At 40.0% G+C, this 12240-nt stretch overlaps 1 protein-coding gene across 3 annotated transcripts in view; it reads right to left on the bottom strand.

Moving 5' to 3' along the window:
* cdk13 (cyclin dependent kinase 13) overlaps positions 1–12240 on the bottom strand; it is an 83454-nt gene that overhangs the window by 7247 nt on the left and 63967 nt on the right. For all 3 annotated transcript variants that reach the window (XM_080193626.1, XM_080193627.1, XM_080193628.1), the window contains exon 13: positions 2973–3437. In XM_080193626.1, the coding sequence (XP_080049752.1) occupies positions 2973–3437 (465 nt within the window). The remainder of the gene's footprint in view (positions 1–2972; positions 3438–12240) is intronic.

Raw genomic sequence — 12240 nt, 5'->3', positions numbered from 1 at the left:
CTTTCATTTAAGATTGCCTCTCATGCAGATCTTTACAAGACTCAAAAGCTAAAATTTCTCCTCCTAACATGATGCAAATCAGCATCAAGACTCTTGTCTGAACAGCCTCCAAGGCTCAAATGACTCTCTCATGTTGTGAATACAAAGGGAATGGTACCAGAACACTACACAGTTTTACTTTGATGTTGCACCTAAGATCAGATGGATCTCCACGTTCTCTGGTCACCTTCGGATAATGTTAAATTCTACATTATTAAACCAATATGTACAGTCTAAATTTAAAATGTAAATGTAATAAACAATGAAACACAGAGTGCAATTTTATGTGCAGTAGCTTTACACATAGAATCAGTGGGAAAGGGACTAAAATACCCTTTCCCAAAAGCTATGCCTTATGCAGTGAAGATAAAAACTAAAATTTTAAGCAGGTTACAGGAACAGGGACCTGGAAATCCACTAACACAAAAGAGATTGGAGGACAAATTGAGAAGACTATATCTGAAAAGACACAGATAGGTCCCCAAGTTTTATATATGGAATCATAAAGAATACCAAAGAAGGTCACTAAACATTTATAAATCACTGGCTAAGCCTCAGGTGGGGTATTATATCCAAGTTTGGGTGCTGAATTTTAGAAAAGATGAGGTCACATGACACCAGATTATAGTCCAACAGATTTATTTGAAATCACAAGCTTTTGGAGTGCTGCTCCTATGTCAAGCGCATCATGGGGAAGCCATGGTCTAGTGGTATTATCGCTAAACTATTAATCCAGGACCTCGGCTAATATTCTGGGGATCCGGGTTCAAATCCCACCATGGCAGATGGTGGAATTTGAATTTAAAAAAATCTGGAATTTGTTTGGAAAAAAACCCATCTGGTTCACTAATGTCCTTTAGAAAAGGAAATCTGCTGTCCTTACACGGTCTGGCCTATATGTGACTCCAGAGCCACTAGGGATGGGCAATAAATGTTGGCCAGCCAGCAATACCCATGTCCCATGAATGAATTTAAAAAAAGTTTGCTCTGTCCTCATTAGTGCCAAAAGGATTTCTGTGAAGGTGCAGCTGACTGAAACCAGTTTTCAATTAGGTTCACTCTATCTGAAGTCTCATGACTTTTTTAATTCCTTCATGAGATGTGGTATCACTGCCATGGTTAGCATTTGTCATCATCCCTAATTGTCCTCAGTAAGTTAGTAGTGAGCTTGAACTGATACAGTCCACTGGGTGCTGTTGGAATGGGAGTTTGAGGATTTTGGCCCGGCAGCAAGTGAAGGAATAGCAATATAATTATATAGAAACATAGAAACCCTATAGCACAGAAAGAGGCTATTTGACTCATCGAGTCTGCACCAACCACAATCCCACCCAGGCCCTAACCCCCATATTCCTACATATTTACCCTCTAACCTATGCATCTCAGGACACTAAGGGCAATTTTAGCATGGCCAATCAACCTAACCCACACACCTTTGGACTGTGGGAGGAAACCAGAGCACCTGGAGGAAACCCATGCAAACATGAGGAAAATGTGCAAACTTTACACAGACAGTGACCCAAGCCGGGAATCGAACCCAGGTCCCTGGAGCTGTAAAGTAGCAGTGGTAACCACTGTGCTACCGTGCCGCCCCAAATTACAAGTCAGGATGGTGTGGGACTTGAAGGGATACTTGCAGGTGGCAGTTTCCCCATGCATTTGCTGTCCATGACCTTCTAGGTGGTCAAGGTCACAAATTTGGAAGCTGCTGTCTAAAATGCTTTGGCACGTTGCTACAGCATATCTTGGATACAGTACACACTGCTGTCACCGTGCATTAGTTGTGGAGGCAGCAAAAGTTTAAACTAGTGCATGCGGTGCCAGACAAGACGATTGCTTTGCCTTGGATGGTGCTGAACTTCTTGAGTGTTGTTAGAAATCATTCAACCAAGTAAATGGAGAGTTATCTATCACAGTCCTGACTTATGCCTTGTAGATGGAGAGGCTTTAGGGAGTCAGGTGCTGAGTTACAACCCTCAGAATTCCCATCCTCTCATAGCCAGTGTTCATATGGTTGGTGTAGTTCAGTTTTTAATCAACTGTAACTCGTAGGACACTGACAAAGAAATATTCAGTGATGGCGATGCCAATGAATTAAAGGGAGCTGGTTAGATTCTCTCTTATTGCAGATGGTCATTGTCAGGCAATTACTGCTGCAAATGTTACTTGCCATTTATCAGTTCAAGTCTGAATGCTGTTCATGTCTTGCTGTACATGGCCATGGACTGTTTCAATATCTGATGAGGTACAATTTGTACTAGACATTGTGTAGTTACCGATGAACATCCCTATTTTTGACCTTATGATGGAAGGAAGGTCATTTATGAAACATGGTTGGGTCTAGGAATTATTCTGGATAATATCCTGATATTGAGATAGTTAGCCTCCAATAACTATCTTCCTTCGTACTAGGTATGACTCCAGTTTGTGGAGAGCTTTCTTCTGATTCTCACTGACTTCAGTTTCGCCAGGGCTTTTTGACACCACAAACAAAAGCTGCCTTGAAGTCAAGGCAATCACTTTCACCGCTCCAATTAAACAGAAGTCTCATTTCTGGGTATTCAATGCCCTAGTGACTCAAATGGTGGAAACATCTGGTGGTGATGTACTGCTGCACAGAGACCAGGAAATCCCTCATCTATTCTGATTACATTGCTGTCATCTAGGGCCTAGATTCTAAAAAGTATGCAATCTGATCTAAATTCTTTGCTGCAGTTATTATTCAGCAATCCCATTAAAAAAAGCATACACAAAAGACAAGAATGGAAGAGTGCTCAGCTGTGATACTTCATAAGACCAAATGAAACAAAGGGAACACAGGAGGAAGGTACAGACAAGAGGGAGGGAGGGAGGGAAGAGAATCATACCCTTAGGAATGGGCTTCTACTAAAAACAAATTCATCCAAAATGAAAGAGATTACATGCTCACGTACCAGCTATAGCGGTGACAGGCTCAGGAGGATCCGGAGGTTCTGGTGGTTGATCAGGAACCTCAACATCAGCTGCAGTACTCTCTGGCTCTGCCACAAGTTCTTTTTCTTTTGGCTGCGGTGTCTTAATCAGCTGAGCTAGCAAAACAGCAAGTGTGCTCTGGATGGCGGCCTGAGCAGCATCAGGCTCACTTTTCGGTGCAGGCTGTGTCACAGGGGGCAGGGGCTGAGCTGTCACAGTTGGTGTCACCAACGGGGGTTTTTCTACCTCCTGTTGTTGCTTAGCAGCTGCGGCCAGGACTCCAGCTGGAAGGTTAACTGTGCTGAGTTGTTGCTGGGTTTCAGGGTTCACTTTAATATTCAGGATTTGAGCAAGATGTGCCAAGCTAAGACTGTTCTTGGATCGCAACAGATTCAGCAAGATGGCCAGGTCATTCTGGTTTAATGGCTGCCCAGTGCTTTTACTTCCTGCAGAAAAGAAATAAAGTCTCATTAACTGCCCAGCAAACAAAAAGACTTTAACAGCAATGACTTGTTGAAGTAATCTTCAAATATGCCAAGTATGTGAATAAATAAAAAGATAATACGTTGATAGTTAAACATACCTGTATCAACTTATACAAATATACTTATATCAACTGCATCAGGTAATAATGTTATACACATCAGGTAATTATGATAACCATACCGGATAATGATGTTTAAGTAAATCAGATAAATATAGTAACCTCATGATGGCAAATCTATTCAGCAAATATTGCTTCAGGTCGGTGGCACTCAGAAGCTGGCATTCACATGAATTATTTGTGAAAACACCTGGAAAGACAGCAGTCTCAAAGCTGGCAACAGAATGCAAGGGACTGACTGTAAAGCCAGGGGAGGTGGGAAGAGCCAACTGTAGGAGCACATAGTAATTGGAGATTAGATATTTGGATCAAACATAAGTTCTACTTCCATGGGCAGAGGTCCCAGAGCACTGGGAGAAGCAGTTAAGAGTTAGAAATAACAATTAGGTAGGATCACAGAAATTACAAAATGGTCTCAATTAGGTTTGCAATGCACGCTTGTAAATACATAAAGTGTAGCTAATAAGGTTGGTGAGCAACAGGTGCAAACACAGTCATGTGGAAATATAATGCAATGATAATGGAGACCTGGCACACAAAAAGGGAGTCTTGGATGTGTAAAATTCCTTGGGGGAAAGAATTCAGGGAAGATGGGGAAGGAAAAGGAGGATTAGAAGCTTGATTAACAAAAATGTTATAAAGAGAAAATGCCCTTGAGAAATTATAGAAAGAATCTATTTAGATGAAGTTGAGAAACACTGCAAGAAGCTATTTTGCAACCTGGTATACTTCACAGGCTCCCAAAAAGTGAGGAGGAGATAGAGGAGATGAGCCAGAAAATCACTTAGAGGGGCATGATCCATAGGGTTGATGGGTATCTCAAACAACTCCAATATTGAATGGGGCAGTGAATGTGTTAAGAGCAGAGACTCATAGCACCTCTGGCATGTAGAAAGGCCCTTTGGCCCAAACTGCCCATGCCGACCAAAATGCCCACCTAAGCTAACCTCATATAAAAGAGTGGAAGGAATTTCTGTAATGTTTTTAGACAATTTTTTTAATATCAGTATTATCCTTGCCCAAAAAGGAAGGGAGGATTGCAGGATCTTGTTCTGAGGAATGAAGTACAAGTGGAGGATATCATATTGGGATAGTATCTCAAGAAGAGAGATCAAACCACCATAATGTTCTGATTGGTTATGAAGGAGGACAAAGAGCAATCTAGAATAAAAATGCTTTAGATGAGGGATAATTCAAACTCTGGAGAGATCCGGCCATTGTAATAGCAATAGATGGCCTTTAAAAGAGGAGACTGTTTGGGTATAGTCTAGGTACATTCCCACAGTGGGGAAAAAGGCAGATCAACAAAAGTCAGGGCTTTATAGGCGATTAAGAGATTACAGAATAGAAAGAACAGAAAAGGGGAGGAAGGGTTTAACAGCTGCCATCTTGTTAATACAAAGAAAAGCAAGCTAAATATAAAAGTTGAGAGCGAAGAAATGGGGAAAACCACATGAAACAGAAACAGTATGTATAGATTGACAGATAACAAAACAAAACTCTTTTACGGGCATTTTAACATAAAGGAGCAATGGGATTAATTAACAGCTAAAATGTAGATCAACTGTTGGGAGCAACAGTGTGGTTCAGCCTTACCAAAGAGGAATTTGCCAATACTATGATAAACAAGGAGATTTTCAGGATACTGCATGAGATAAATGTAGAAGAGCTATTAGAAAGGCTGGTGAGTCACGCGGCCTGGATGGGATACACCTATGGTTGCAGGGAAGTCAGGGTAGTGTTATCATCCCCATAGAGACTGCTAATATTAAAGGGAAATTTGAAATCCCTATTATTTACTGAAAGAAGTTTATACAAATGTTGCTAGACAAAGAGGTCTGAGAACTTTGTACCATCATTTAAAAAGGGTGCAGGAATTAGGCCAGAAAATTATAGACCTGTCAAGCCTGACTTCAGTGGTTGGCAAATTATTGGAATCATTTCTGAGAGAGGTCAAACTGTCACTTAGAAAGGTATGGATTAGTCATAGATAGCCAGCTTGGTTTTGTTAGGGGAAGACTGTGGTTAGCACTGCTGCTTCATAGCACCAGGGACCCAGGTTCAATTCCCAGCTTAGGTCACTGTCTGTGTGGAGTTTGCACGCTCTCCCAGTGTCTCTATGGGTTTCCTGCAGGTACCCTGGTTTCCTCCCACATTCTGAAAGCCATGCTGGTCAGGTGTATTTACCTGAACAGGCACCAGACTGTGGCAACTAGGGGAATTTCACAGTAACTTAACTGCAATGTTAATGTAAGCCTTACTTGTAACTAATAAAAAAATTACTTTTTTTTAACTAACTTAATAGATTTTTTTGAGGAAGTAACAAGTAGGATTAATCAGAGCAGCGTCGTGGATATTGCCTCCGTGGATTTCAGTAAGACATTTGACAAGGTTCCACAAAGCAAATCGGTCAGAGAAAAGTGGGATCTCATGAACAGATAGATGGAATTGTATTAAACACTGGTTAGGCCCCAGTTGGAATTCTGTACACAATTCTGGTCACCACGTTATGGGAAGGACATAATTGCTCTGCAGGGAGTGCAGAGGAGGTTTATAAGAATGTTGCTAATGCTTGAAAAATGCAGCTATGAGGAAAGATTGGATAAGCTAGGGTTGTTTTCATTAGAACAGATGAGGCTGCAAGGTAGCCTAATTGAGGTGTACAAAATTATGAGGGGCCAATTAAGGATAGGCAGGAAAGACCAGTTTTCTCTATCTGAGGAATTTCAGTGATTGGTAGAAGGCTTAGAGGAAAAACAATTTTTGCCCAGACAATCGTGGGTGTCTGGAATTCACTGCCTGAATTAGTGGTTGAGGCCAAAGCACTCATTTAAAAGGTACTTGGATCTGTACCTGAACTGCTGAAATCTGCAAGGTTAAGGACCACTGTTGGACAGTGAGATTAAAATGAGTAGCTAGTTTCTTTTATTCTTTTTGCTGGCGCAGAAACAATGGGCTGAATAGCCTCTTTCTGCACTGTATGGTTCTAGTAGTAAAATTTTGCCATGGTATAGAAAAGAGAGCTGCAGTTAACGGCTATTTCTTGGACTGGAGTAAGGTATAATAGAGTATTTTATACTAAACCTATTGCTGTTTTTGATATGCTTTCAAGACATAAACTCAATGTACCAAGACAATTTCAAAATATGCAGATGTCATGAAACTTAGTTCAGTAAACAATAATTCTACCAGGTATGTACGGATAAAATGAGTATCAATGTTTAAATATGCACTTTAAGGAGATCATGAATATGGACTCTACATTCAAAAATCTGTTCTGATTTCCATTTAATCATTCTGACTTGTTCTAACTTCTTACCCTTTGTCTACATAAAATGTCATACAGCATATTATCCCTAATCACTGCGTGACACCCTTTATTCATGCCTAATCTAATCAATGCAAGCAGCAATCTTCCATTAAAACATAGGAATTAATTCTTTGCTTACTAAATGCCATACAATTACAAAGTGCAGTACCTAAAATTCATAATATAAAGGAAAATATACAAAAACCCATATATCTTATACCTTACAAGTTTCTGTAGTGAGAAACCACCATTCATTATGACAAACAACAGCCAATTATAACATCAACAATGGATTGGATTGAGCTGAATACTCCTGGGGAGAGAAATACAGTCTGACAGGATGTATAACAGAATGTCAATTAAATTATTTCAAGAAAACGATGCCTGCAGGGCAGAACATGAATAATCTAACCAGACAGATCCTAAACTTTCCTATTTCCAATGCTCATAACATCCTTGTTCTTTAGGATTAATAACCCTATTAGCTGCTATAATGGTTATGGCTATGGAAGCAAATACATCAGAAATTGGCCCCGGGAGCCTATTCTGCTACATAAGGTAATGGGGATCTTCTTTCTTAATTCCACTATCCCACCATATCCCTTGATTTCCTTACTGTCCAAAAATGTATCCAACTTCATTTTGAATATATTTAATGACTCAGCAGTCACCTCCCTATGGACTAAAGACATCCAAAGATTTTCACCACTGCTCTTCAGACTATCAATTTGCAAATCTTTCCACTAATTTACAGTTTCTTTAGGGAACAGTGGGTGAAGATGCAAAAAACAATAAACCTCAGACTACTGACAATGCAGAGAGGAGCTACATGGCACCTCTAGATCTTGTGACTAGAACTGTGTGTGGTACTCAAGGTGTGGCCTGACCAGAGCACCATGTAGCTTGAACATGACCTGGTTTGTTGTTTGTTCCAAAGTGTCATAGTAACAGATGAGTAAATGCCAAATAAATATTAGGAATACTGGAGTCATTGCCTTTGGCCCCTGGCACAAAATTCATTCCATGACCGATCATTCCCACCCCTGACAATTGTCTGAAGTGGAGACAGGTGGTTTATAACTTGGTGTAATGTTGACCCCAAGATGCATACCCGCTCCATTTGCAGGACTGCGTTATGAATAGTATGAGTCAGTTACCTTCACCAAACAAAGGAGAAATCATGGATAAGAGCTAGAGAGGGATAAAAAGGATTTTCTGATAGGATACCATGTACAAGTTCACAGAAGAAAGAAGATAGGAGAAGAAAAGAAACAAAATCAAGACCAGACCATACGTAGGGTCGATCTGTGCCCAAGCTGCTTTGGAGTAAAGGCTGCATGTTACTCACAAACTACTGCCTAATTAAATATTGCTTTATTACTTAACACATCATCTTAATCTGTTATACCAAAACTATTGCCCGCCAACTGTTTTGTCATCAAGAACCCAAAGAAAGGTTCAAGTAATTTACAGAACAAATGCATTGTTAAAGCAGACAGAGAGACATCAATCACATGCCTGCCCCATCGAAGCCTGTGCTGACCTCGAAACCAGACAAATAAAAGACAAAATTAAACCAAATCTCTAGCATCCTACAGCGTATGTATGCATATACAGGACTATGCAGAAGCCAGTTAAGTACTATAAACACATTGCGCTGTACACCACTCAAAAGATATTTCAATTCTTTTATGACCCCACCACCTTTGAGTACAAAGGCTTAATTAAGACCTTTGTTTCCACAGGCCATTTGAGAATAAACCATGGATTCTCAAAGGCTGCCTACAAAGTTCAAATTGTGCTTCGCAATAACATGCAAATATCAAGTTGCTGATACTAACAAATCATAAAATGATAAATGGATTTGATGCAGCAAAAAAATGGAATGTTATTATTTCCTGTAGGGTAATCCAGAAGATGACAGCACAGCCTTAAAAATAGAGCTAGACTGTTCAGAAACGGACTTAGGAAGCATCTTAAGAGAGTAGTGGAAGTCTGGAGTTCTCTTCGAAAAGATCAATTAAAATTTTCAATAGGCTTTTATTAGTTCTTGTGTCAAGTGAATCAATGGTAGATAAACATGAAACAGATCTGCTGTGATCTAACTGAACAGTGAAACAGGGCTGAATGCCTTTCCATGGAGTTCTGATTTAGGATTTGTCTCTCAATGAAGCATTTAAAAATCTGGAAACCTTCATGCCAACAAAATTGTAATAGCAATAACAGTAAGAAATAAAGCTCAAAAAGGGTAGAGTTTCAGAGGCCACAGTTGTAGTTCAAACACCCTTGATGGAGAACAAAATAAAAATGATTCAATGCAATTCATGTGATTTAGTAACTGAAAATGCAATCTTATGGCCATAGTACCAACCTTCGACAAAGCACACTTGACAGATACTACCTCTATTCCCCAAGTGCACAAAGAATGTAGCCCAGAAGGAAGTCATTTATTTCAACCTGCCTGTGTTAGCTCATTGAAAGAGTTACTCAATAATCACACCATCCTGATCTTTTCCCATAACACTACAAATTTCCTGCTCCAATTTTTTATCCAAAATTCCCTTTTAAAAGTTATTGAATCTGATGTAATCAACTTTTCACACAATACGTTCAAATCATACCTCATTGTGTAAATTTGTTCCTCGTGTCGCCTCTGGTTCTTTTGCCAATCATCGTAAATCTGCGTCTTGTTCCCAATGATTTTGCCAGTGGCAACTTTCTCCCTTTTCATTCATTCAAAATCCTCCACGATTTTGAATACCATCAAATCACCCCCAAACATTTCTGCTCTAGGGAGAGCAACTCCAGTTTCTCCAGTCCCACCATGTAACTGAAGTCTTTAATTCCTGGTACATTGTAGTAATCCTGTTCTGCACTCTCCATGGTCTTGACACCCTTCCTAAATTTCTAGAATTGATCTAACGATACTTTAGCTAGGCCTAAGTAGGGTTTTACAAAGATTTACATCAACACCCTTGTCCTGGTGCCTCTATTTCTAAAGCCAACAATTTTATGTCTCCATAACAGTCTTCCCAATTTGCAATTCTGCTATCAAAAGTTTGTGTATATACACTTGTGTGTCCTATATCCAGTTAAAAAATGCAGAATGTAGTTTATATTGCTTCTCATTTCTATCTTCTCCTGCTACATTTCCAAGTTTTGTGTCATGTATGAACTTTGAAATTATGCGCTGCATATCCAAATCCAGGCCATTAACTAGAAAAACAGCAGTGGTCCTGTAGCCAATCATGCATCCACAAAGTCAGTGGCTCTTGAATAGCATGGGCTTCTATTTTGACAACATGATACTTCATAAGATGCTTTCTGAAAGTCCATACGGACATTAACTACATAATCCTTCTGTCCTGCTCTCACTTTCCAACTCACATTGTTCCAAGTGACAAATTTATTTTGTCAGTGATGATTGGCTCACTTTCCCCAGTGTAATCATGATTAGTTTGCTGTTTTCAGGTTCATACCTCTCCCCTTTTTGCACATGGGCGTAAACATCTGTAACCTTCCAAGTCCTCTGTCCATTCCTATATCTGAGGAGGACTGGAAGATTGTGGACAGGGCCTCCACAATTTCCATTCTTGCTTTCATTAGTAATTGAAAATGCATTCCATCCTGATTGGCTGACTGTTCTACTTTTGAGGGCTTCAGTACTTTCTTGTCAATTTCTCTACTGCCTTTACTCTGATGTTGACAGCATTCCCTTCATTAATGAAGACAGATGCAAAGTATTTATTCAGTACCTCAGCCATGTCCTTTGCCTCGAAAGAAAGTTCTCCTTTTGGGCTCCGCTCTTCCTTTGACTAACTTTTTACTAATTATAGATTTATAAAAAGCCTCTGCACTCCCTTAACGCCAAAAGCTAGCCAATTCTCCCATGCTCTTTTTGCCCTCTAATTTCCCTTTTCAGGACATCTGCACGCAGCTTGATACTGTCCTAAATTCTGAACCTGATAGTTATCAGAGCTTCCTCAATGTTGTTTTGATCTCGATACCTTGCATCATCATTAGCTTTAGGGAGTGTGTCTCACCTGTCTCAAACCACATCCCTCACAATGCTCATTTACTGTTTATCAACCAATCTTTGATTCCAGCCTATTTGGACCAGGTGTCTTTTCATGTGACTGAAATTAACCTTGTTCCAGTTGAGTAATTTAATGTGATTATTCCTCCTCCTTTTCCATATCTACTGTAAAGCTAATTGTATCTCCTACCCACTAATCGATAATCAATGATATATCCACTGTTGTGTAATGTGTCTTTGGTTTTACTCCTGCTTTTGAATAAAGATCCATGCCCTGCTAGGATGGATACAAAGGATCTATTGATACTTGTTAAAGTATGAGCTGGGGCAGTGCCTTCCTCAATCAACAGCCCGAAAACCAATCATTCATTCGTTTTTCTTGGATCTTGCCATGTACAAGAATTAACTGCCCTATTTGCCAATATAACAGTATCTGCACCATAAACATAATGCATAGGTTGCAGTGGCTTAGGATATATTTCAGACTCAAGACTTCATTTCCACAGTTGCCCCTGCCACTTTCTCTACAAACTTGCCCCAAAGAATCCACCTCCTCCTTTAATCCCCCTCACCCAACTCCTAATATTCAGCCACCACTCCTGGCTCCTGTGCCAGCTGACATAGTTAATAACAATGTTTCCTCAGTGTGTCTTCTGCATTCAAAACTGCATCATCACTCCTCATACATTAATTTATAACCTTCCTTTCCTTGCTATGGCACTTGAACATGCCGCACCTTATTTTCACCACACATACCAATTCCCATTCACCGATCACGCTTGAGCTTACTGACATAAAGTTTACCAAATGTTCAATTTTAAAATTATTTTTGCATTCAGATAACTTCATAGCCACACACCTCCAAATCTCTGAATATCCTCCAGCACTCACTTTCTCCAGATCAGGTCCCTTGTGCATCTTTTGCTCCTTTCATTCCACCAATGGCAGCCATGCCTTCAGCCATCTCAACTCCAAATTCTGAATATCACTGCTCCCCCCAATCCCCCCCTCATAAATCTCTTCACCTTTAATACCAGCCTTAAAACCTCTGACCAAGTTTCAAATCTAATATTCTAATATTCCCTTGGGCTTGGTGCCTTTTTTAAAATCCAATTGTCAACCGTGGCTCAATCAGTAGCATTTGCCCACCTGAATCAGAAGGTTCAAGTACAGTGCCAGAGACTTGAGCACAAAAACTAGGCTGGCACCTGGGTACAGTTCTGAGAACGTACTGTGTGAGTGAGTCTTTCAGATGAAATTTTAAACCAAAGTCTCGCCTGCTGTCTCAGGTGGGCATAA

Source organism: Carcharhinus amblyrhynchos, chromosome 8, assembly GCF_965287045.1.
Source record: "Carcharhinus amblyrhynchos chromosome 8, sCarAmb.v2.hapA, whole genome shotgun sequence".
NCBI classification, from domain to species: domain Eukaryota; kingdom Metazoa; phylum Chordata; class Chondrichthyes; order Carcharhiniformes; family Carcharhinidae; genus Carcharhinus; species Carcharhinus amblyrhynchos.
Note: the sequence above shows the minus strand (reverse complement) of the source record. Positions and strands in the feature narration are given on the sequence as shown.